Genomic DNA, 27,296 nt, shown 5'->3' with positions numbered 1-27,296 from the left:
ATTCTATGTGGTCTACTGACATCTTGGCCAACATGATCTTTTGAGGCTCAACTGCTGAATTTTGGGATTGATATCAGATTTGAAAGACAGATGATTCAAAAGCAATGACAGCCCAAAACTGAAAAGGTCAAAGAAACCTGATCTTCTTCCATTCAAAACAGTTTGTGATGTTGACTTTGCAGTAGACTATGTCATGTAATACAGTGTGTATCCAAGTGCTATTTAAACACTAACTAATTTTCACAGCTATGACTTCTAAACACTACAAAAAGAGTTAAAAAGTTTTCATATTTTTATGATAATCGGAACTTTTCAAATTTTTTGTGATACTGCAAATCGTAAACTGCTGAGAGTATTACTGTATTATTTTTACCTAGATAAATTCATAACATGAAGTAAGGTATAAATTAATACTAGCCCTATATGTGATACCACTGTAAGTGTGACTGGATTAGTTGTTGGCAGTACAGCCACTAATGTAATAAACAAGAACACTGCATACAGCATAGTGCAAATTAAAAATGTCAAGCTGCAGACAAAGGGTAGTTAGGCCTAATCATTTGTGTGTGTGTGAAGGGAGGGTTGAGTTGGAGACTACCGCATTGAGATATTTTTTATTGTTTACATATAGTTATGTCAACTGCTTTGTTATACATGTTGTCATTTATTTGTGGACACTGATTTTAATTTGTTAATTTATTATTTGTTTAGCTATTAATTAATAGTATTTCCGTCGTTGTTTTTTTGTGGGAATGACTTTGAAAGTATGTGTTTTGAGTTACTTTTTCAAGCCTTACTTCTATCCCTACATTTTCCAAATTTGCAGTGAAAACGCTCACACATACTACATATGTAAACAATCCTATTTGAAACTACTAAATAGCGTAAAAGGATGTGTTAGTATGTACACAGCTTATCTCAAGGAACGAGTGCTTAAATGTTATCGTTTTCCCGCATTTCCAAGCACTTTTCTCACCTCCTATGTGCACAATTACAAAACACGTTGCTTGAAAGTCAACCAAGATTACAATACACAAGTGTCGAATTTGACAAGTCTAACAAGCAGTTTAAATTTTAACTTTCATACCTCCACAACAGTATTCACTTCTTTGATAGAATCCACCATGTACTGGACGATCTCCTCTGTTGACAAAACTTCAAAAGGATATTCTTCAACTTCAGGCTGCCTCTCTCTCGGATTTGTTGCCTCTACTTCCATCATTGCAAATTCAACATCGTCGCCGCTTGATTCATTCCCGGAGTCGACATCGTCGTAAAGTGTCTCCTCTTCTGAATCCATAATTTGGATGTACACGAGCCACGTCCACCACCTGAGCAATCGCGAAACAGTTTATATTGAGAGTTGGTTGAAAAATTACACTCTTACAATTTGGACAGGGTCAGCAATCCACAAAATAGTTCACCAGTACTTCTGTCGATGTTTAGTACATGACGTCAGCTTCTGTCGGTCAGAGGCTAAGGCTGCTGGGTAGTGTATTGACAGTCACCCAACTTTAAAATTTACCATACTATAAGAACCGACAGACACTGCAAATACGTAGAAATTGATGAATGGCACACCTATTGATGTTATAAAATCAGAGCGCAGAATGAAAGTTTTGCTCTTTTAGACAATATATAAATAACTGCAAAATATGAAGATTCGGGGTGAAATATTAGAATCTCTGGTAAACAAACTACGATCTACCACCGCAGTAGTACGCCCAGACAGTAAATGAAATAAAATCAAAACATATGTTTGTGACAGAGATGCAGGTTTGATGTTGTTGTTTCCAATCGGTGGCAATGTGATATGGCATTACCGAAGGTGGAGGGCTATGCCATTGTTGAGAAAATAGGCGCTGGAAGTTATGCTTCAGTATATAAAGCGTTTAAAAAAGTAAGAACTTAGAACTATGCGATAAATTGAACACATCACTTTTTTAATAAAATGTAGAGTTAAGTCTGATTCTTTAAAACACAAGAAAGTATGCACGCACCTTTAAAAATGTTGGGATGAAGGTAGTAATTTGGAGGTAGTGGGATGCTAGCAGTGTCTTTCACTGTACGTTCGGAATTCTTCCTGTGTTTTAATATGTCGTTGCTAAACAAGTGTGAGCGCTTGATATTTCTTCATACATTGAGGCTCTCGATTTCCGGGAGCATGAATCATGCGCCTGAGCGCAGCGCCACTGTCTCGCGTCACCAATGTAAATTTCTCATGTTGCGCAAGAATAATGTAATTATTCGTCCCTAATCATCGTGATAAACCAACATGTGCTGTACTTCCGATATCGGCGAGGAGATTGCCATTGCAACTTTGTTACTTTATTTCAGAGTTGTCGCCTTTGTTGCGGCCAGAAGCAAAGTTGAAGGACATACTTCTGACACTTTTTTGTATGTGCAGGAGATTGAAAAGCCTTCGGACGAATGTTTCTTTTAATAGAGATTCTGTGAACTATGCATGCCTAAACTTGAAAACAGAACAATATTAGTGGACATGCAAGCCCACTGGAACTCGGAGAAGAGATTTAGTAACAATTTTGATGATGACAGTTATTACCTTAAGAGCAATGCTTGAACATGGTGGGCACTAAGTACTGAAGTGGGAAAAGTTCTATAAACCCATATTAAATTTTAGTAGTAGTCTGGTTAGTAGTCACCTTTCTCTCATACTAATATTGCCCCAGTTTGTGGGGTGAGTTAAGAAAAAGTGGCTTAGGTAAAGTCTTCTCTACTGTGGATGAAATATGCAAGATAAATTACCCTTATTGGTTACCTTGCCAAGACCTTTGTGCAGATTTATTTTTATTTGTTTTATTTATTTGTACTTATGCTGTTGAGCAAAACAGTATCGGGGTTGTCAGACACATTACAGAAATAATATATACATTTTAACACATATACAAATTAGGACAGGATTAGATGAGGATAGGCCAGGAAGTATGACATGGCTTTATCAATGGAACCATCCAAGCAGTCACATGTAGCAGCATGGGAAAACCGAAGTCAGGACTGTTGGACTGGGTACAAAGCCTGCTCCTCCCAAATGCGAGGCCAGTGCATTAACAATGGCTTAGCCACCTCGCTCGGTTTGTGATTTGGAAAGAGAACTACATGTACCTAGTCTACAAGTAGGCTACAACACACACAAGAAGTATAATCAGTGTTATAGCTAGAACATGAAACTTGTTATTTTAAACATCTGAAAGAATGTAAACACTTATATAATGCTGCTGAAAAGTATAAACACACAAACACTTTCCAACACTGTAACCATCACAACTATTCTTGTACCAGATCCATTCTCTGAGGAGGTGTATTGCACTGCATATGAAACAGAGGAAACAAGAAACGACCCGAAGAAGGTTTTGCAAAGAAACGCATGGCATATATGGTTCACCTGTTAACAGATTAAAAAATACTCGACAAGAAATGAGACCTAAGACTGCTGTAAGATAATGTATTCATTTAAACTGTAGAAACACTTCTCAATTAGAAATGTTTTCATATCCAATCTAAGGGCCATTTTCTTCTTCAACCTCATTATGTATGTTCGTTGGCAGTGCATTATGAAAAATAAAGCCAAAATGACTTGCATGTCTCTGTATACAAGATGAGGTGTTTTTTAACTTTAGACTTCTTAAAACATTGTTTTTACACTTTCCTGAGCATTTTTAAAGTGTGAATACTTTTGTACTGGTGAAAAATAAAGTTATGTCATTCTATATCCAAAATCTATGGTTCTGTTCTGTTGTCAGAGGTAGCGATATGGGGTACAGGTACGTACTGTCACAAATCATTTTTGTAATACACGTAAGGTGAGTTAGGCACAAAATGCAACACCTACAATGCAATCTGAAGGGCAATGGGTACTCCACCAGTTACATTAGCTTTGCCAACTTGCAACCAAATTGTTGCCTTTCAGTCTTGCCTAGCTATGCAACAGACGGTGGTTTGCAGAGCATAGATGTAGGAATAGTTCAGTCTCTCCCCACAACCCACATCACGAAAATGTTGGTGCAAAACAATATTTTCAGTATTCTGTTTTTTTTTTCCCCCCTTGCATGCGACATCACATGCCACAGAATTATGCTACAGGATGAAGCTGACATCTGGTATCAGTAGGTTCAGTTAACTGAGATTTGTGGGTAATAACAAGAGAGAATTCACAGCTATAATTCGAGATGTAAAAGTAACTTCTATGTAGACTGTGTGCCCCTGTTGAGAGTTTAGAATGGAATTTTATATTCTGATGCAAAAGTCTGTAACAGGTTGTTAACAAACATCTAGTGGTATTAGGGAAATTGCCAGATATTCAGAAATAAATGGAAAGAAACATCATTGGTCGCTCCTTCAATTGTCTGTCAGAACATTTGCTGTTGGTATGAAAATTGTGCTTAATTTGAAATTTTCATTTCAAACAGATCTTTGGCCATATACTGGGTGTAAATAAATTCCCTTGACAGACCAGAACAAGGGAAAAAAAGTCTAGTAAACATGGGCCTGGTGTGAGGAACCTGTCCTCAAGCTGGTAAAGGGAATTTTTGTTACACCCTTTATAGACAGCTGATAATGGTGTGTGTTAAGTAATGTAATTGCTGTGTTTGAAGTATTAGATAATAATAGCGACTGAGTAGTGCAGAACAATAGCTTTTCTCACAGTAGCTGTTTTTCTCCTAATGTACATAATCATATGTAAAAGAATATAGGCTATAACTAATTAACACAATTATCTTTCTAAGTAGTCGTAGTATGTTTTTCATGTAGGAGTAAGGGAGACCACTCTTTGAATGGTAGAAGCATTGGGGCATCAACAGGCTTACAAAAACAACGAAAGCTTGGCTAGCGCTCACAATGGCAGGATTGCTGTTGGGAGAGGTAACTGTCAGCTCGGAGGGAGGCAGCAGGTATGCAAGAATGGAATGTGGGAGGGAGAGGTAACAGGTGCACAGGCTAGGAAGGCCACACATGGGCATTGGAGCCAGTGAGTTTGTGTGGCGCACAAAGATGATGACATGGAGGTGCAGATTCAGAGGGGAGTGGAAGGGTGTGCTTTTCAACAACTCAACACTTCTACTATCTTTTACTCCTAAACTATTTACATTCTGGCAGAGCTTTTCCTTGCCATATTTACTTTACAGAAGTATCATGCAGTGCCTGTTTGTGCCCATTAGTGTATAATTTGATGTCTTCAACATTCATGAGTACTCTCTTTCATGATGGGATTAATGGAACACGAAGTGTGAACAAAAGAACAATAAGAAAGAGGCAGGTGCTGCATTGAAATGAAGAGAAAAGAACTTTATGACTCAACTTGACTACAAAAAGGAGGAGGAGGAGATTAGTGTTTAACATCCTGTCGACATCGCTGACATTAGAGATGGAGCCCAAGCTTGGGTTAGGGAAGGATGGAAAAGAAAAGCAGCTGTGCCCTTTTGGAGGAACCATCCCGGCATTTTCCGTAAGTGATTTAGGAAAATCATGGAAAACCTAAATCAGGATGGGAAGGTGCAGGCTTGAATCGTTGTCCTCCTGAATGCAAGTCCAATGTGCTAACCACTGCGTTACGTCACTCAGTTGACTACAAAAAGGGATAAGATGACAGGGCATATCATAAGGATCAAGGAATTTTGGTGTGTTTGTTTGTTTGTTTTGTCTACTTAAGAAAAAGGCCTTCCAGCTGAAAGATCTACATGTAGGGCAGTTCTTTTTTTGTACCTGTCTGTGACTCGACATCTCCTGTATATGATGAGTATCAATCTTTCCTTTCCATAATACTGCCATTATTTGATCCTGGATTTTCCATTTTTTAAAGATCTGAGTATATTACAAGTGACAGAGATGCACTCTCTACAAGGGGCCCTGGATACTATGAGAAGGGACACAATAAGATATGAAACAATATGAAACACACTTCAGATCAGTCACCTAAAAGGGACAATAGAGAGGAATAGACTGACATGGTTTGATCACAATAAAAGAAACACTGCCTGAAGAGCTCTAGAATGGATAGAATCTGGAAGAAGGCCAAATGGAAGACCATGCACGAGAGAGAGAGAGAGAGAGAGAGAGAGAGAGAGAGAGAGAGACCAGGAGAAGAATAATATGAATCAGAGAGGACTACAACGCAAGGAAAATCTGAATGACAAGGCACATGTGGCGAAAGACAAAGGGTTGACTTTAGTAAGCAGTTTCAAAAGGGTGTGGATTGCAGTAGTTAAGCAGAGATGAAGAAATCTGCAAATTGCTGCAGATTTTAATGCTGGGCCATCACCGAGTATCAGCTTGCGAACCATTCAACGAAACATCATCGATATGGGCTTTCGGAGCTGAAGGCCCACTTATGTACCCTTGATGATTGCACGACACAAATCTTTATGCCATACCTGGGCCCGTCAACATCAACATTGGACTGTTGATGACTGGGAACATGTTCTCTGGTCAGAAGAGTCTCGTTTAAAATTGTATTGAGGAGTTGGATGAGCACGGCTGTGAAGACAACCTCATGAATCCATGGACCCTGCATGTCAGTAGAGGACTGTTCAAGCTGGTGGAGGCTCTGTTATGGTGTGGGGCATGTGCAGTTGGAGTGATCTGGGATGCCTGATACGTCTAAATATGACTCTGATAGGTGACACTCACATAAGCATCCTGTCTGATCACCTGCATCCATTCATGTCTATTGTGTATTCTGACAGACTTGGGCAATTCCAACAGGACAGTGCAACACCCCACATGTACAGAATTGCTACAGAGTGGCTCCATGAACACTCATCTGAGTTTAAACACTTCTGCTGGTGACCAAACTCCCCAGACATGAACATTATTGACAAGGGAACCTCCCCATCGCACCCCCCTCAGATTTAGTTATAACTTGGCACAGTAGATAGGCCTTGATAAACTGAACACAGATCAATTGAGAAAACAGGAAGAAGTTGCGTGGAACTGTGAAAAAATAAGCAAAATATACAAACTGAGTAGTCCATGGGTCACATATACAACATCAAGGAGTGCGTGAGTTCAGGAGCGCCGTGGTCTCGTGGTAGTGTGAGCAGCTGCAGATGAAGAGGTCAAAGTCCTTGGTTCAAGTCTTCCCACAAGTGAAAATTTTACTTTCTTTATTTTTGCATAGTTATTATCTGTCCGTTCGTTCATTGACGTCTCTGTTCACTGTAATAAGTTTAGTGTCTGTGTTTTGCGACCGCATCGCAAAACCGTGCGATTAGTAGACGAAAGGACGTGCCTCTCCAATGGAAACGGAAAACATTTGATCGCAAGGTCATAGGTCAACCGATTCCTCCACAGGAAAACACATCTGATATATTCTATACGACACTGGTGACGGCATGTGCGTCACATGACAGGAATATGTTGTCGACCGACCTAACTTGTACACTTGGCGAATGGGTAAAAAAGACTCTTCTACCTTGCCCGATTTAGGTTTTCTTGTGGATGTGATAATTACTCCTAAAAAAGTGATGAAAACATAAGAGTTTGTCACATAAACTGAAAATAAAAAATTGAAATGTTCACTCGATTGAAGATTTGAACCAACGACCTTTCGTTCCACAGCTGCTCACGTTACCACGAGACCACAGAGCTCCTGCGGTCCCAGCGTCCTTGACGTTGCTTATCTTCCCATGAACTACTCAGTTTGTATATTTTGCTTATTTTTTCTCAGTTCCACACAACTTCGTCCTGTTTTCTCAATTGATCTGTGTTCAGTTTTTCAAGGCCTATCCACTGTGCCAACTTATAACTAAATCTGAGGGGGGTGCGATGGGGAGGTTCCCTTGTCAGCATATCTGGGGTGCCTTGCAATGCACTCTTCAGAAGAGATCTCCACCCCGTCGTACCTTCATGGATTTATGGACAGCCGTGCAGGATTCATGGTGTCAATTCCCTCCAGCTTTAGCTGAGTCCATGTCACGTTGTGTTGTAGCACTTCTATGCGCGCGTGGGGGCATCCTCTTGGGTAAAATATTCCGGAGGTAAAATGGTCCCCCATTCAGATCTCTGGGCGGGGACTACTCAAGAGGACATCATTATCAGGAAAAAAGAAAACTGGCGTTCTACGGATCGGAGCGTGGAATGTCAGATCCCCTAATTGGGCAGGTAGGTTAGGAAATTTAAAAAGGGAAATGGATAGGTTAAAGTTAGATATAGTGGGAATTAGTGAAGTTCGGTGGCAGAAGGAACAAGACTTTCGGTCAGGTGAATTCAGGGTTATAAGTACAAAATCAAATAGGGGTAATGCAGGAGTAGGTTTAATAATGAATAAAAAAATTGGAGTGCCGGTAAGCTACTACAAACAGCATAGTGAACGCATTATTGTGGCCAAGATAGACATGAAGCCCATGCTTACTACAGTAGTAAAAGTTTATATGCCAACTAGCTCTGCAGATGATGAAGAAATTGATGAAATGTATAATTAGATAAAAGAAATTATTCAGGTAGTGAAGGGAGACGAAAATTTAATAGTCATGGGTGACTGGAATTTAACAGTAGGAAAAGGAAGAGAAGGAAATGTAGCAGGTGAATATGGATTGGGGCTAAGAAATGAAAGAGGAAGCCGCCTGGTAGAATTTTGCACAGAGCATAACTTAATCATAGCTAACACGTGGTTCAAGAATCGTGAAAGAAGGTTGTATACATGGAAGAACCCCGGATGTACTAAAAGGTTTCAGATAGATTATATAATGGTAAGACAGAGATTTAGGAACCAGATTTTAAATTGTAAGAAATTTCCAGGGGCAGCTGTGGACTCTGACCACAATCTATTGGTTATGAACTGTAGATTAAAACTGAAGACACTGCAAAAAGGTGGAAATTTAAGGAGATGGGACCTGGATAAACTGAAAGAACCAGAGGTTGTACAGAGTTTTAGGGAGAGCATAAGGGAACAATTGACAGTAATGGGGGAAAGAAATACAGTAGAAGAAGAATGGGTAGCTTTGAAGAATGAAATAGTGAAGGCAGCAGAGGATCAAGTAGGTAAAAAGAAGAGGGCTAGTAAAAATCCTTGGGTAACAGAAGATATATTGAATTTAATTGATGAAAGGAGAAAATATAAAAATGCAGTAAATGAAGCAGGCAAAAAGGAATACAAACGTCTCAAAAATGAGATAGACAGGAAGTGCAAAATGGCTAAGCAGGGATGGCTAGAGGACAAATGTAAGGATGTAGAGGCTTATCTCACGAGGGGCAAGATAGATAGTGCCTACAGGAAAATTAAAGAGACCTTTGGAGAAAAGAGAACCACTTGCATGAATATCAAGAGCTCAGATGGAAACCCAGTTCTAAGCAAAGAAAGGAAAGCAGAAAGGTGGAAGGAGAATATAGGGTTCTATACAGGGGTGATGTTCTTGAGGACAATATTATGGAAATGGAAGAGGAGGTTGATGAAGATGAAATGGGAGACATGATACTGCGTGAATAGTTTGACAAAGAACTGAAAGACCTAAGTCGAAACAAGGCCCTGGGAGTAGACAACATTCCATTAGAACTACTGACAGCCTTGGGAGAGCCAGTCCTGACAAAACTCTACCATCTGGTGAGCAAGATGTATGAGACAGGCGAAATTCCCTCAGATTTCAAGAAGAATATAATAATTCCAATCCCAAAGAAAGCAGGTGTTGACAGATGTGAAAATTACCGAACTATCAGTTTAATAAGTCACAGTTGCAAAATACTTACGTGAATTCTTTACAGACGAATGGAAAAACTGGTAGAAGCTGACCTCGGGGAAGATCAGTTTGGATTATGTAGAAATGTTGGAACACGTGAGGCAATACTGACCCTACGACTTATCTTAGAAGAAAGATTAAGGAAAGGCAAACCTACGTTTCTAGCATTTGTAGACTTAGAGGAAGCTTTTGACAATGTTGACTGGAATACTCTCTTTCAAATTCTGAAGGTGGCAGGGGTAAAATACAGGGAGCGAAAGGCTATTTACAATTTGTACAGAAACCAGATGGCAGTTATAAGAGACAAGTGCCTATTCCGTACACTGTTACTCTGTTCTTCTTAGATGTATTAAATGTTATAACAGTTTCCTGTTAAATGCAGAATGCCAAATTTGTTGTGCCAAATATAATGTGATGCGTAAATTTCTTATGGAAGGTTATACTGTGCTAAACAGTCGTGAGTTAAGTATTGGAGATTTCCAGTAAGATTAAAATATTTGTTGTTCACATCTTTGTCAGTGTGCTGCTCCTAATTTTGATGTTGGAAGGCAGTGTGAGGGAAAGTGCAGGATCTGTGAGGAAGCCAGCAAGGCATCAAATTGTAATGCATCATAAGGCCCTTGAAAACTGTACAGTCTTGTTTCATTCGGAAAAGAAAAATACAGAATTGTAGATCAATTATTTTGTAGGTCGCAGTTAAGAGGAAAACCTTCAGAAAAGTGGAATGAATTTGTTAACAGAGAACAGAAGTTCTCAGAACTGACTGCTTTGTAATATATTTACATTAAATTGTCATTAGTTTGTTGTATATTATTTGTACATAAAAATGAACATGTTTACCTTTTTTTAAATTTTTGACACAACACCTTTTATGACAATCCTAACCGGTTTCAGCCTACAGTGGCCCTCTTCAGATGCTTCAATAGAAGAAAAGCTTAAATTAGGCTGTGAAACAAGTACAAAAATTTTCACTAGGTCTACTTGTGAACTAAGTAAAGTGCTAGTAACAGATGTATGGTTCATACCTTTGAACAGCATTTGGTGAATAAATGTGCATGCTTTGTCAAGTAAACACAAAATCAGAAATCAGGGAAATTATATGCGTACAACTAAGTGTACTTTTCCTTTCCTACTCCATGTGCTACACGTGTGCAGCCTCTTGTGAAAACCATAAAAAGTGACAAATATTACAACAACATTACAGTCAGTTATTCGTAAATATAAAAATAGAATACGGGTCTTTAAAACAGTAAAGCTGTTTAAAAAACAGAGTGAGGTCTTTACAGTAAAGGAGACACAGTACATTTTCCCAGTGCATGATGGTGCTGCACTTCAGTCTGCTGGTTGTTTATGCTACTGCAGATAACATTAGGAGAGGTGATGCAGAATGGATGGCAATTGCTGTTACCTGTTGCAGCTCATTGGCACTCTTCTTCCAGCTGTGAGGTGCTTACATTAGCTGGGAACATGTAAGAACATGCATATCTACTGCAAAAAGTAGGGAAGGAAAGGTACAGTTATTTGAATGTATATAGTTCCCTGATTTCCAATTTTCTGTTTAGCTGACAATACATGAACATTGATTCACCAAATGCTGTCCATAGGTATTAATGATATATATGTTAATAGCACTGTACTCAGCTCACAAGTAGGCCTAGTGAAAAGATTAGTACGTGGTTCAGGTCTTAATATAAGCTTTTCTTTTTCTGTTGTGGCATCTGAAGAACACCACTGTAGGCCAAAACTGTTGGGACTGTGTCAGAAGTAAAGAAAAATGTCGTTATAAGCCAATCAATGTCTCCTTAAATGAATTACAGTTACCAAACTTGTTGATACTCTGAAAATTACTGCTTTGATCCCAATTATACCAAGTAACTGCAGTTTATGTACTTCGGCTTACTTGATATTTGCATGAGTAAACCAATGACTGTCATATTTTTAAATATGTTGCCTACATAGTGAAAAGCAGAAGCATTGAGTCATTAGCAGGTACACACATAACAGAAGGAAAATTTACTAGCTTTCGGAGTACTTTTTTGATCTAGAGTACACACAAGTGCACCTGCGCGCGCGCACGCACACACACACACACACACACACACACACACACACACACACACACACACACACACACAAACTCTAACTCTAGAAAGGATTACTCCTAAAGCTAGCAAGTTTTCTTACATTTTTTGTGTGTGCCTGTCGACAACTCAACGGTTCTGATTTTGGTGAGTGGTCTCCTTTACCCCTAAAAGTATTTACGTTCTATCAGAACTTTTCTCCACATTTGAAATGATTAATGCTGTGAGAAAGTTTTCAGAGTGGATGTAGACTGCTCAAAAACTCCGAGTCTATCATTGATCACTGTCATAGCATCTGTGAACTTGATTTTAGCCTAATCCATTATGTGTGAATGGAATGAAAAGTATTCCTATTATTAAAAAGTTCTCTCTTCCACGGATTTGAAAATTATCTGCAGGGTGTAGATGTAGAAGCAGGTATTATTGTGCTACTGTAAGGGATTTCCATCCATCCATCCATCCATCCATTCACATGTCATGTTTCTTAAATCCCACAATGAAAGAGATTTATGGAACACTTCTACATCCATACCTGCAAACAACTATGAAGTATATGGCAGAGGGTACATCCCATTGTACTAGCTAGAATTTTCTCCCGTTCCATTCACCTGTGGAGTGTGGGAAGAATGATTGCTTAAGTGCATCTGTGTGTGCTGTAATTATCCTAATCTTGTCCTCACAAACCAAGTGAGAGCAATACTTAGGGGGTTGCAGTATATTCCTGGAGTCATTATTTAAACTCTGTTCTTGAAACTTTGTAAGTAGGCTTCCTCAGGATAGTATATGTCTACCTATAAGAGTCCGTGAGTTCAGTTTCTTCGGCATCTCTGTTACACTCTCCCAGAGATCAAATAAACCTGAAACCATTTGTGCTGCACTTCTCAGTATACCAGTACACATTCGATATCCATTGTTAATCCTATTTGGTACAAGTCACACGCTTGAGCAGTATTTTACACTGAGTCATTTGTAAGCAGTCTCTTTTGTATACTGATTGCAATTTCTCTGTAATTTACCTACAATCCAAAGTCTACACCTGCTTTCCCATGACTGAGCCTATGTGATCAATTCCATTTCATATCTCTACAAAGTGTTGCACTGAGATATTTTTGTGAGTTGACTGATTTCAACTGTGACTGATAGACACTATAATTCAACGTGTCATCTTTTGGTGAGTATCAATCTGTCCTTTCCATGTTGTTGTTGTTGTTGTTGTTGTCTTCAGTCCTGAGACTGGTTTGATGCAGATCTCCATGCTACTCTATCCTGTGCAAGCTTCTTCATCTCCCAGTACTTACTGCAACCTACATCCTTCTGAATCTACTTAGTGTATTCATCTCTTGGTCTCCCTCTACGATTTTTACCCTCCACGCTGCCCTCCAATGCTAAATTTGTGATCCCTTGATGCCTCAAAACATGTCCTACCAACCGGTCCCTTCTTCTTGTCAAGTTGTGCCACAAACTCCTCTTCTCCCCAATTCTATTCAATACCTTCTCATTAGTTATGTGATCTACCCATCTAATCTTCAGCATTCTTCTGTAGCACCACATTTCGAAAGCTTCTATTCTCTTCTTGTCCAAACTATTTATTGTCCATGTTTCACTTCCATACATGGCTACACTCCATACAAATACTTCCTGACACTTAAATCTGTACTCAATGTTAACAAATTTCTCTTCTACAGAAACGTTTTCCTTGCCATTGCCAGTCTACATTTTATATCCTATCTACTTCAACCATCATCAGTTATTTTGCTCCCCAAATAGCAAAACTCCTTCACTACTTTAAGTGTCTCATTTCCTAATCTAATTCCCTCAGCATCACCCGACTTAATTCAACTACATTCCATTATCCTCGTTTTGCTTTTGTTGATGTTCATCTTATATCCTCCTTTCAAGACACTGTCCATTCCGTTCAACTGCTCTTCCAAGTCCTTTGCTGTCTCTCACAGAATTACAATGTCATCGGCGAACCTCAACGTTTTTATTTCTTCTCCATGGACTTTAATACCTACTCCGAATTTTTCTTTTGTTTCCTTTACTGCTTGCTCAATATACAGATTGAATAGCATCAGGGACAGGCTACAACCCTGTCTCACTCCCTTCCCAACCACTGCTTCCCTTTCATCTCCCTCGACTCTTATAACTGCCATCTGGTTTCTGTACAAATTGTAAATAGCCTTTTGCTCCCTGTATTTTACCCCTGCCACCTTCAGAATTTGAAAGAGAGTATTCCAGTCAACATTGTCAAAAGCTTTCTCTAAGTCTACAAATGCTAGAAATGAAGGTTTGCCTTTCCTTAATCTATTTTCTAAGATAAGTCGTAGGGTCAGTATTGCCTCACGTGTCCCAACATTTCTGCGGAATCCAAACTGATCTTCGCTGAGGTCGGCTTCTACCAGTTTTTCCATTCGTCTGTAAAGATTTCGCATTAGTATTTTGCAGCTGTGACGTATTAAACTGATAGTTCGGTAATTTTCACATCTGTCAACACCTGCATTCTTTGGGATTGGAATTATTATATTCTTCTTGAAGTCTGAGGGTATTTCACTTGTCTCATACATCTTGCTCACCAAATGGTAGAGTTTTGTAAGGACTGGCTCTCCCAAGGCCATCAGTAGTTCTAATGGAATGCTGTCTACTCCCGAGGCCTTGTTTTGACTCAGGTCTTTCAGTGCTCTGTCAAACTCTTCACGCAGTATCGTATCTCCCATTTTCATCTTCATCTACATCCTCTTCCATTTCCATAATATTGTCCTCAATTACATCGCCCTTGTATAGACCCTCTATATATTCCTTCCACCTTTCTGCTTTCCCTTCTTTGCTTAGAACTGGGTTTCCATCTGAGCTCTTGATATTCATGCAAGTGGTTCTCTTTTCTCCAAAGGTCTCTTTAATTTTCCTGTAGGCAGTATCAGTCTGACCCCTAGTGAGATAAGCCTCTACATCCTTACATTTGTCCTCTAGCCATCCCTTCTTAGCCATTTTGCACTTCCTGTCGATCTCATTTTTGAGACGTTTGTATTCCCTTTTGCTTGCTTCATTTATTGTGTTTTCATATTGTCTCCTCTCATCAATTAAATTCAATATTTCTTCTGTTACCCAAGGATTTCACTAGCCCTCGTCTTTTTACCTACTTGATCGCCTGCTGCCTTCACTACGTCATCCCTCAGAGCTACCCATTCTTCTTCTACTGTATTTCTTTCCCCCATTCCTATCAATTGTTCCCTTATGCTCTCCCTAAAACTCTGTACAACCTCTGGTTTAGTCAGTTTATCCAGGTCCCATCTCCTTAACTTCCCACCATTTTGCAGCTTCTTCAGTTTTAATCTACAGTTCATAACCAATAGATTGTGGTCAGAGTCCACATCTGCCCCTGGAAATGTCATACATTTTAAAACCTGCTTCCTAAATCTCTGTCTTACCATTATATAATCTATCTGATACCTTCTAGTACCTCCAGGATTCTTCCATGTGTACAACCTTCTTTTGTGATTCTTGAACCAAGTGTTAACTATGATTAAGTTATGCTCTGTGCAAAATTCTACCAGACGGCTTCCTCTTTCATTTCTCTCCCCCAATCCATATTCACCCACTATGTTTCCTTCTCTCCCTTTTCCTATTCTCCAATTCCAGTCACCCATGACTATTAAATTTTCGTCTCCCTTCACTACCTAAATAATTTCTTTTATCTCATCATACATTTCATCAATTTCTTCATTATCTGCAGGGCTGGTTGGCATATAAACTTGTACTACTGTAGTAGGCATGGGCGTCGTGTCTGTCGTGGCCACAATAATGTGTTCACTATGCTGTTGGTAGTAGCTTACCCGCACTCCTATTTTTTTTATTCATTATTAAACCTACTCCTGCATTACCCCTATTTGATTTTGTATTTATAACCCTGTAGTCACCTGACCAAAAGTCTTGTTCTTCCTGCCACCAAACTTCACTAATTCCCACTATATCTAACTTCAACCTATCCATTTCCCTTTTTAAATTTTCTAATCTACCTGCCTGATTAAGGGATTTGACATTCCACGCTCCGATCCGTAGAACGCCAGTTTTCTTTCTCCTGATAACGATGTCCTCCTGAGTAGTCCCCGCCCGGAGATGCGAATGGGGGACTATTTTACCTCCGGAATATTTTACCCAAGAGGACGCCATCATCATTTAACCATACAGTAAAGCTGCATGCCCTCGGGAAAAATTACGGCTGTAGTTTCCCTTTGCTTTCAGCCGTTCGCAGTACCAGCACAGCAAGGCCATTTTGGGTAGTGTTGCAAGGCCAGATCAGTCAATCATCCCAGACTGTTGCCCCTGCAACTACTGAAAAGGCTGCTGCTCCTCTTCAGGAACCACACGTTTGTCTGGCCTCTCAACAGATACCCCTCCGTTGTGGTTGCACATGCGGTACGGCCATCTGTTATCGCTGAGGCACGCAAGCCTCCCCACCAATTGCAAGGTCCATGGTTCATGGGGGTGGGTCCTTTCCATAACTGTTGATATTCCAACCTGGAATTTTCCATTGTTTCACTGATACTTTAAACACGACATCCCCCCCCCCCCTGCCCTCCCCCCCCCCCCCCACCCCATGGGCCCAGAGGTTAATAGGCCTGAGGTATTCCTGCCTGTCATAAGAGGTGACTAAAAGGAGTCTCACACCTTTTGTCCTTTATGTGATGGTCTCCTGTAGGGTTTTACCTCAATTTTTCAAAATTTTCCCAAAGAGCAAGCCAACTGGGAAAGAGTGCTTTACATGGTGCATCATGTTCATCGTGCATTGAGATCTTTAGCCCGTTTTCTTGTCGAGGCATTGCAGTCCTGCTCATCATCCATCTCTTCGGCAAGAATGCCTTTCTAGGTGTGTTTTCCTCCATCCACTATGCAGTATCATTTTCTGCGCTGACGATGGCCATGGAATTCTTTGCACCTCATATCCAGCACTGTAGCCAGTCCGTTGTGATGGGCCGCCATGTACCCTGTTGGTTGTAGCCCCCTGACTACACAGGAATCGTTCTGCTGATGCCTGCACCATTAACTCCCCACGTATGCCAAGGAGTAGGTGCCTGTCACCCTGGGGCATCAAGACTGCTGGCAATGGTCATCCTGCCATGTGGCCTTTTCTGTGGCTGGGTGGTGCCCGTGGGGAGGGCCCCTGGTTGGAATGGATGGCATAAGGGCAGATGATGTGCGATGGAGCATACCACATCATCACTTGCTGGTGATCAAACTCCAGCAGTCTCTAAGCATTCCAAGTCTAAGTACAATGCAAGGAAGTATGATCCTAAATCGTTCCCCTCACTGGCCACACCATGGGAGGAATGCCAGGCTAAGGATGGCAGCAAACCTTATTCGCCCCGGTACCTCGTATGTACGAGAGCTGATAGGGACTTCTTTGTCTAGATGAAGCCTCAGTTTCTTGTAAATCATTTAGAGGACAAGTTTAGGGAGGTGGAGGGCTTGTCCAAAATGCGGTCAGGGTCAGTCTTGATAAAACCGGCATCCTCTGCTCGTCACAGGCATTACTCGCTTGTGACAAGCTGGGAGATGTTTCCATCACCATAACGCCTAATAAGAGCTTAAGTATGGTTCACAGTATTATATTCCACAGGGACCGTCTTTTGCAGTCCGACATCGAGCTGTGCGCCAGCCTAGAGCGACAAGGAGTTCGTTTCCTCCGGGTCTGAGAGAGAGTCAGGTTTCCACCGGTGCCTTCATCTTGGCCTTCGAAGGTGACACATTACCCGAGAAGGTCAAGATGATGGTCTACCGCTGTGATGTCAAGCCATGTATCCCTCCCCCAATGTGATGCTTTAAATGCTGGAAGTTCAGCCATATGTCTTCCCACTGTACTTCCAGCATCACATGTCGAGATTGTGGACATCCATCCCATCCCAATACTCCATGTGCCCCGCCTCCCATCAGTGTCAGCTGCGGAGAACATCATTCCCCTTGGTCACCAGACTACAGGATTTTACAGCAAGAAAGGAAAATCATGGGATAAAAGACCCTGGACCAACTGACCTACACTGAGGCTAAGAGGAAATTTTAGCACGTACATCCTGTGGCTGTGACCTCCTCTTATTCTACTGCTATGTGGACTGTTGTAGGCCCATCAGTTCTGTGAATTCCAGTCAGCTCTCAGAGCCAGAGGACTATGAGGTTCAACAAGTAATGAGACTGATTTTATTTGCAAAATGTGGCAACCCTGCAGGCTTGCATAGGCACAATATCTTTGACCTTGGTCTATAAGCTGCTTCTAGTCCAAGCAGCGCATCGATGCAACTGCTCAGTCATGAGTTGTGCTGTAATAAGTTAACATGTGTTTGTGTCTCGTGTCATGGAAATGGAACCGCATAATATTGCTCAATGGTATGCCATTTCTTTTTGTGTTAAATTGGGTGAAAACGCGGCAACAACTTACGGTAAGGTTCAGAAGGTTTTTAGAGAGGAGGTTATGTCAAGAGCTCAAGTGTTTCATTGGCATAAAATGATTAGTGAAGGCAGAACGAATGTTGAAGATGAAGACTGCAGTGGACAACCATCAACCTCGCAGATGGATGTCAACTTGTCCAGGGTGCGTGAACTAGTACGATCTGATCGAAGATTATCCGTGAAAATGATTGCAGAAGAACTGAACATCAGTTGAGAAATGGTTCGTCTAATAACTGAAGATCTGCATCACGATAATGCACTATCCCATACTGCTCTGTCAGTACAGCAATTTTTAACCTCAAAACAAATTTCAGTACTACTACAGCCACCTTATTCACCAGGTATCACTCCGTGCGACCTTTTTCTATTTCCAAGAATCAAAACAGCGGTCAAGGAACACCATTTTCAAACAACACAAGATATCCAAAAAGCTGTGACGAGGTTCTTGGAGGATATTACAGGAGATGAGTTACAGAAATGTTACCATCAATGGCAGAAGCACTGGAAAAAGTGTGTGCAATCAGAAGGGAACTACTTTGAAGGAGACAACACTAAATTTTACTAAAACAGTAACCTACATTTTTTTTTCACATCAGTCTCATTATTTTATTGTCGCACCTTGTACACCTGCCCCCTTGATGGGGGTGGGGGGCGGGGCATTTCCCTCTCTGTTGCTTCTCCACCACCTACCTCGGGAGCACTGTCCCCCCCCCCCCCCCCCCCCCCCCCCTGCAACCATCGGGGACACCAGTCCCCACTTCTCAGCCGGAGAAGCATAAGTTTTCTTTGGCTCCTCTCGGTAGGAAGGGGTCCCTTGGGTCACTCCCTTCCCAGGTTTCTCCTAGTGGCGAAGATGATACCAGCCAGTGGCTGAAGTGCCCAAAAACAGCTGGTCATAGGGCTTCACGATCATCCTCCATCCCAGACACATAATCAGTGACACCCTCCCAGCCAGAGAAACCCAAGGATCAGCGAGAGAAATCCAGAAAGAAGACCCCCAAAACCAAGGGAATTGCAGTGACGACGACACCACCGCTGCCTATAAGTTCTGCATCTGAGGATGAGGTGAAGATTGTGGCATCTGCTCAGTACCTTGATCTCACCAGATCCTCAGACGCAATGGATATAGGATTCAGGAAATAAGTCGGTGGCAGCAGGTGACCCTGAGGTGCAGACTGCCTCATTTAGTGTTTCATGCCTTCCCAGTCTCGCAATCATGTCATCCTCCAGTGGAATTATGGCGGTTTTTTCCATCGCCTGGTTGAGCTATGGCAACTGTTAAGCTTTACACCTGCTTTCTGCATTGCCCTCCAGGAAACCTGGTTCCCGGCAATGTGGACCCCTGCCCTTTGTGGCTACAGGGGATATTACAAGAACTGTTGCGAATATAATTGAGTGTCAGGTGGAGTTTGCGTTTATGTCCTGAACTTGGTGTGCAGTGAACCTGTGCCCCTTCAAACTCCTCTTGAAGCTGTGGCTGTCAGGATGTGGACGACACACGTAATAACCGCCTGCAACGTATAACTCCCTCCAGATGGTGCGGTACCCTTGAATATATTAGCTGCACTGATTGATCAACTCCCTAAACCTTTCCTACTTTTGGGAAATTTTAACACCCTGAACCCCTTGTGGGGTAGCACCATGCTTACTGGCCGTGACAGAGATGTCGAAAATTTACTGTCCCAACTCGACCTCTGCCTCTTAAATACTGAGGCCGCCACACATTTCAGTGTGGCTCATGGTAGTTACTCGGCCATTTATTTATCAATTTGCAGCCCAGGACTTCTCCCATCTATCCACTGGAGAGCACATGACGACCTGTGTGTTAGTGACCACCTCCCCATCTTCCTGTCACTCCCCCGGCATCATGCCCACAGATGCCTACTCAGATGGGCAGACTAGGTAGCCTTCACCTCTGCTGTCACCATTGAATCTCCCCCACATGGAGCCATCGATGTTGTGATTGAGCAGGTAACTACGGTGATCACTGTTGTGGTGAAAAACGCGATACCTCATTCTCTAGGATGCCCCTGGTGAAAGACAGTCCCGTAGTGGTTGCCGGAAGTTGCTGAGGCAATTAAAAGAGCATCAGCGAGCTCTACATAAGTGGCACCCTTCCCAAGAGCACCTAATAGCCTTTAACCGGCTCTGTGCCTGTGTTCACCTGCTTATAAAATGATGGAAACAGGAGTGTTGGGAGATATACGTGTCGACCATAGGGTGCCATATGTCACCTTCCCAAGTCTGAATGGAGGTCAGATGTCTTTTTGGGTACCAGACCCCAACAGGTATCTCTGGCATTAACATCAAAGGCATACACTCTACCAACACAGACACGAGTGTCGAACACTTTGCTGAGCACTATGTTCGAGCCTCTGCATCAGAGAACTACCAACCAGCCTTTCGCACCCTCAAATGGTGGATGGAAAGCAAAGTCCTCTCATTCATTACATGCCACAGTGAACCCTATAATGCCGCCTTTACAGAGTGGGAACTCCTCAGCACCCTTGCACATTGCCCCGACAAAGCTCCTGGGCTGGATCGGGTCCACTGTCAGATGATTAAACATCTCATCTGACTACAAGCGATATCTCCTTGCCATCTTCAACCAGATCTGGTGCGATGGCGTCTTTCCATCGCAATGGCAGGAGAGCACCATCATTCCGGTGTTAAAACACATTAAAAATCAGCTTGATGTGGATAGCTATTGGCTCATCAGCCTAACCAACGTTCTCTGTAAGCTGCTGTAATGTATGGTGTGTCGGCGGTTGGGTTGTGTCCTGGAGTCACGTGGCCTACTGGTTCCATGTCAGGGTGGCTTCTGCCAGGGTCACTCTACCGCTGATAATCTTGTGTCCCTCGAGTCTGCCATCTGAACAGCCTATCCCAGATGCCAACACCTGGTTGCCATCTTTTTTGACTTACGTAAAGCGTACAACACGAGCTGGTGACATCATACCCTAGCCACACTGTATGAGTGGGGTCTCCAGGGCCCACTCCCGATTTTTATCTAAAACTTCTTGTCGCTCCATACTTTCCGTTTCCAAGTTGGTGCTTCCCACAGTTCCCCATGTATTCAGGAGAATGGTGTTCCACAGGGCTCTGTGTTGTGTGTATCTCAATTTTTGTGGCCATTAATGGCCTAGCAGCAGCTGCAGGGCCGTCTGTCTCCCCTTCTCTGTATGCAGATGACTTCTCCATTTTGTATTGCTCCTCCTGTACTGGTGTTGCTGAGTGGCACCTTCAGGGAGCCATCCACAAAGTGCAGTGATGGGCTCTAGCCCACGGCTTCCAGTTTTGAGTTGCGAAGTCGTGTGTTATGCACTTCTATCGGTGTTGTACTGTTCATCTGGAAACAGAACTTCATCTTAATGACACTCTTCTCACTGTAGTGGAGACATATCAATTCTTAGAACTGGTTTTTGATGCCTGATTGACTTGGCTACCTCACCTTTGTCAGCTTAAGCGGAAGTGCTGGCAGCACCTCAATGCCCTCCGCTGCCTGAGTAACACCAACTGGGATGCAGATTGCTCTATGCTGCTGCAGCTCTACAGAGCCCTTGTTCAATCCTGCCTTGGCTGTGAGAGTCTGGTTTACAGTTCGGTTGCGCCCTCAGCAATGTGTTTACTCGGCCCAGTGTACCACTGCAGCATGCCTAGCAACGGGAGCTTTTAGAACGAGTCTGGTGACCAGTGTTCTGGTGGAGGCCAGAGTCCCTCCATTGCTGATCCGATGTGCACAGTTGCTCACCAGTTATGTTGCACACATTCGTTCTTCTCCTGAGCATCCGAATTACTGTCTCCTTTTCCCACCCGTGACAGTTCATCTCCCGCATCCGCGGTCCAGGTCAGGCCTCACAATTGCAGTTCGCATGCAATCCCTTCTCTCCAAACTGGAATCCTTCCCTTTATCACCTCTACTTGAGGTCCATTCACATACACCTCCATGGTGTACACCTCAGCCGAAGCTTTCTCTGGACCTTTTGTATGGCCCTAAGGACTCCGCTAACCCCGCCGCTCTCCGCTGTCACTTCCTCTCAATTCTTGACTCGTGTTCCGGGGCTCTGAAGTGGTTTACACTGACATCTTGATGGCTGATGGTAATATTGGCTTCGCCTATGTCCACAGAGGCCATATTGAACAGCATTCCTTGCCCGCTGGCTGCAGTGTATGCACTGCAGAGCTGGTGGCCATATCTCGTGCACTTAGTATATCTGTTCCTGTTATGGTGAGTTTTTTCTTCTCTGCTGAGCAGCTTGCTAGCTATTGACCAGTACTACCCTTGCCATCCTTTGGTAGTGAACATCCGGAGTCCATCTCTGCCCTGGAACAGTCCAGTCTCTCAGTGGTGTTTGTGTGGACCCCAGGACACGTCAGAATCCCAGGCAATGAACTTGCTGACAGGCTGGCCAAACAGGCTACACGTAAACTGCTCCTGGAGATGGGCATCTCTGAAACTAACCTGCCTTCTGTCTTACGCAGCAAAGTTTTTCGGCTTTGGGAGGGGGAGTGGCGCAACAGTATGCACAACAAACTGTGTGTCATTAAGGAGACTGCAAATGTGTGGAAGTTTTCCCTGCGGGCTTCTCCAGGGAATCAGTTGTCCTTTGTCAGCTCTGCATTGGCCATACATGGATCACATATGGTTACCTCCTCCGTCACGAGGACCCACCTCAGTGTTGCTGTGGCTCCCAAATGACAGTCATCCAACTCTTACTGGACTGCCCACTTTTAGCCGCTTTGCGACAGACTTTTAACTTTCCCAGCACCCTACCTTCAGTGTTGGGTGACAATGCCTCAACAGCAGCTTTAGTTTTACATTTTATTCGTGAGGGTGGATTCTATCATTTGATCTGAGTTTTAGCGCATGTCCTTTGTCGCTCTGTGTCCTCCACCCTAGGGATTTTAAGGTGGAAGTTTTAATGTGTTGCAGAGTGGATGGCTTCTCCTTTTTATTCTCATGGTCAGCCAGCCATGGTAATCTGTTCTTTTGTTTTGATGTCTTCTCCCTGTTTCTTTCATTTCTCTGTGGTTTTCTTGTCCTGTTTTGTCCATTGTAGTGTTTGTTGTCCTTCTGTTGTTCTTCTGGTTCTTCCTTTCTCCTGTTATTGTGCCATACATCTTCTTTGTTTTCTTCTTTCCCTTGGGTAATTGTTCTACTGGGAACAAGGGACCTATGACCTCACAGTTTGGTCCCTTTTCTCCCCTTTTAAACCAACCAACCACGGGTACTACATTGTGTGTGTGTGTGTGTGTGTGTGTGTGTGTGTGTGTGTGTGTGTGTGTGTGTGTTTTCACGCATGAAATCTAATGAATCAGGCTTGCATATGCATTTACTACTTAAGATATGTTTTTAGCTTTCTTTTGAATTTGCAATGATTTCAGGATTTTCATTATTAGTATTATTAGTTTGTGAAAGAAATTTGCACCAGAATATGAAAGACGAGCTGAATGTTCCTTACAGTGCATCTGTGCACTTTTTTTACCTCCTCCTCCCCCCCCCCCCCCCCCCCCACACACACACACACATGTAATTATACAAGGGTACATTTCATGTAGGTGTAGGTCCTATCAGGGGAAAAGAAAGTCTACGATAATTAGGAAATGCTGTTGGTTTTGGAATGGGATTTACAGCACAATTTGACAGAACCTTATTAAACCTATTTGAAGTTACACTGGCAGAGGACCATCTTGGATGTCTGCTGCTCATGTGTATTTGCTAGCTGTCATTAAATATGTCATGCCCTCCTGATGATCAAGTGTTCCTTGTATTAAAACACTCATAAGATAAACAAGACCATTGTCTGAAGCTTTGTCCGTAGCATGTGTCTGATGTGAAATAAATCATGTTTCAGAAACTCCTATCAACTCTCCCACTTGACAAATCTATCAACTGCATAACCTTGGATTGTTTTCCTCTGAGAGCATTTCCTGCAAGTTCTCCATGTATGCCACTCACAAAGAGCTTTGCACCACCCTTGCCAGTGTGCATTTTTTGTCCTCCCCTCTGCCCCAAACAGAGCGAGGTGGTGCAGTGGCTAGCACACTGGACTCGCATTCGGGACGACAAAGGTTCAATCCCGTGTCTGGCCATCCTGATTTAGGTTTTCCGTGATTTCCCTAAATCGCTCCAGGCAAATGCTGGGATGGTTCCTTCGAAAGGGCACAGCCGACTTCCTCCCCCGTTCTTTCCTAATCCAATGAGACCAATGACCTTGCTGTCTGGTCTCCTCCCCCAAAAACAACCCAACACAACCCTCTGCCCCAACTCCCTTCTCCTTGCTACCCCTTCCAATCAGCTTTCAAAAGCTGTTTCTCAGTACTATTTCCACAATAGGAAATTCATAAATAATGGAGTTAAAGATAAACCTGCATTCTCAGTGTAGTCCAGTGTCTCTACAGCTGTGAGTAAGACAATGTGGCACACAAGACTGATTTTTCTTAGGCACCTCACCACCCAGTCCAGATAGTAATAGCTGGAGGAGACACAGAAGTATCAATGTAAAATCCGAAGAACAGCATCCCACTCAAGAGAATATTAAAATTCCAGTGATTAGCTGCCAGAGCATTCGCAGCGAAGTTTCAGAGTTTGAAGTGCTCCTAAAATGCAGTGAAGCTCACATAACATTAGGCACAGAAAGCCGGTTAAAACCTGAAATTGATAGCAGTGAGATTCTTGGGGAAAGTGTAAGCGTGTGTCAAAAGGATAGGCTAATGGTAATGGGATATGAGGGTGGTGTATTTGTCACAATAGACAAGAAATTCAAATCCATTGAAATAGAAATTGAAGCTGCATGTGAGATTGATTGGTCAAGATTCAGTATCAATGGTTGACATAGAATTATAACCAGATCCTTCTATCAACCACCAGACTCACCTCCTGATGTAACAGAAAAGTTTCGAGAAAACCTCAGTTTGCTAGTACATAAGTTGCCCAATCATACTGTTATCATCAGAGGAGACAAATCACCCAACAATCAGTGGGGATAGTTAAAGTTTTGAAAGTGTTGGGCGTGACAAGACATTGTGCGAAATATCACTAAATACCTTCTCTGAGAACAACATAGAACTGATAGTTCTAAATCCCACTCTTTTTGAAAATTTAGTAATTTGAAATCCCACTCTCTGTGAAAATTTATTGGAGCTAATGACAATAAATAGACCTGACCTCTTTAGGACATCCACATTGAAATCAGTAACCATGAGACAGTTGTACCAACAGTGATTACCAGAATACAAAAGGCAACCAAAACAAGTAGAAGCATTTGTGTGTTCAGTAAAGTAGATAAAGAATTAGTAGTGTCATATCTCAATGAGAAATTTGAAATTTTCAAGACAGGGCAGGAGCATGTAGAGGAACTGTGGATCATGTTTAAAAGAGTAATTGACAATGCGCTGGATAGATTTGTACCCAGTAGAACAGTTCTAATGGGATGTATCCTCCGTGGTATACTGTCACAGTGAAGAATCTTCTAAAAGAAACAGAGATTACTGCTTAATAGGTGTAAAACAAACCACAGGGCAATGGATAGAGAGATCCTGAATGAAACATGTTTGGCTGTCAAGGAGGCAATTTATGACACCTTCAGTGTGTAATGACACAACCAATACCCTGTGCAGTGTCCAGTGCACCAAGTTCCAGGCACTGACCACCTCAGTCAACAATCTGCCGATACAGCACCCCCAACAGAAGCAGACACTCCCACACCGTCCATTTCCACAAGACAACACCCATGCCTAGCACACTGAACTCCTTTTGGGAAGCTTCTGTGACAACCAGATGGTTCAGTGACAAGAGGAATGTGGCAATAGTTTTCTTTCCACCTGGTAAGCTGCTAGATAGCTGTATTTAAACCCCTGCGCCACCTGAGCAGGTAATCAGCACAGCAGGCCCGAGTTACGACACCTGCCGTGAGATCGATAACATTCTACTGACACTGTCATAACACTACAGCTGGGCAATACTGTGCCAGACAACTGCATACTTACGATGTAGCCACCACTGCGATCGCCAGGCCTCGGACCGCAGACTGCTGCGTGACCACCCAGGCACTTGGCAGCCATATTTGTGGGACCACCGCTGAGTAACCTGCCACCACCTCATGGTCCGAGGCACAGACAGATGACCACTCAGCTCTGGGCCACCAGGTTCTGCCAGCTGCCTACCACTGGTCTCCAGCCAACTGTCCAGCGTTTGACTTAGTGTGACACTGTCATCTGGTGCGACATGGGACATCAGGCCACCTCGCTCGAAGGTGCTACTGGCTGCCTCTCGCCTGCAGCAATGCTGTGTCAAGTGCTCTAGTGTCTGCCATTGCACCAGCAATTGCTGTGTTGGCTTTCACCAAGTAAGCAACCTGCTTTCCAGCTGTGTGTGTATGCCACAGGCCATTTTCTACACTCACTGCTCCTGTGCAAGGAAAACACAGGATGAAGCCAGACCACACTTGCATCAAAGGTGCACACGTGTTAACTGTTCGAGCCTAATGGAATAATGAAGATCACTTTCATTTCTGTGTGCATTACATTCCTCTTACCTTCTTACACCACTACACTCTGTCTTGCTTGCCATCACACAAACACAGGATATCCCAGACGGAAGTCGAATGCCTCCTATGAACACCAAGATAGTACCCATCACCCAGTAACAGTCAGCACAACCTGTCTGCTATAACTGGTTACCATAGCGAAATATTAACAAAAGATCTTTCACAAAACTTGAAGAAATTCTAGTTGTATGTAAAGGCAGTTAGTGGCACTATAGTTAAGTGTCCAGACATTCATGGGCAATACAGGAATTGAATCTTATGGTAGCAAAGCAAAAGTAGAAATACTTAACTCTGCTGTCAAATGTTCCTTTAAAAAGGAAAATCCAGTAGAAATGCCCCAATTTGATTCTCATACCATTGTGAAGATGAATTTGATAGACATTAATACTAGTGTTATCGAGAAACAGCAGAAACTGTTAAAACTGAATATAGCTCCAGGACCTGACAGAACCCTATCCGATTTTATACCAAATCTGCAACTGTTTTAAGCTCTCTTTCAACCTTAATAAACCAAAGATACCCTCAAACAAAAACTGTGC

At 42.5% G+C, this 27,296-nt stretch overlaps 2 protein-coding genes across 5 annotated transcripts in view; one reads left to right on the top strand and one right to left on the bottom strand.

Annotated features, from left to right (window-relative positions):
* The window catches only part of LOC124622554 (E3 ubiquitin-protein ligase ariadne-1), an 85,992-nt gene extending 84,471 nt beyond the window's left edge, over positions 1-1,521 (bottom strand). Inside the window, exons 1-2 of one of the 2 annotated variants that reach the window (XM_047148288.1) lie at positions 1,431-1,521; positions 1,088-1,331 (exon numbers count right to left, since the gene is read on the bottom strand). In XM_047148288.1, coding sequence (XP_047004244.1) covers positions 1,088-1,300 — 213 coding nt within the window. In that variant the 5' untranslated portion in view covers positions 1,301-1,331; positions 1,431-1,521. Of the gene's footprint in view, positions 1-1,087; positions 1,332-1,424 lie in introns of both variants that reach the window. The other variant, XM_047148289.1, reaches the window with a different exon arrangement.
* A 206-nt stretch (positions 1,522-1,727) lies between these two features.
* The window catches only part of LOC124622555 (serine/threonine-protein kinase ULK3), a 120,015-nt gene continuing 94,446 nt past the window's right edge, over positions 1,728-27,296 (top strand). For all 3 annotated transcript variants that reach the window (XR_006980651.1, XM_047148291.1, XM_047148290.1), the window contains exon 1: positions 1,728-1,900. Coding sequence is in view for 2 of the 3 variants with exons in the window: in XM_047148291.1 (XP_047004247.1) it covers positions 1,814-1,900 (87 nt within the window). In the remaining variant the exon portion in view is untranslated. The remainder of the gene's footprint in view (positions 1,901-27,296) is intronic.

The sequence above is a fragment of the Schistocerca americana genome, chromosome 7, assembly GCF_021461395.2.
Source record: "Schistocerca americana isolate TAMUIC-IGC-003095 chromosome 7, iqSchAmer2.1, whole genome shotgun sequence".
Taxonomy (NCBI): Eukaryota; Metazoa; Arthropoda; class Insecta; order Orthoptera; family Acrididae; genus Schistocerca; species Schistocerca americana.
Note: the sequence above shows the minus strand (reverse complement) of the source record. Positions and strands in the feature narration are given on the sequence as shown.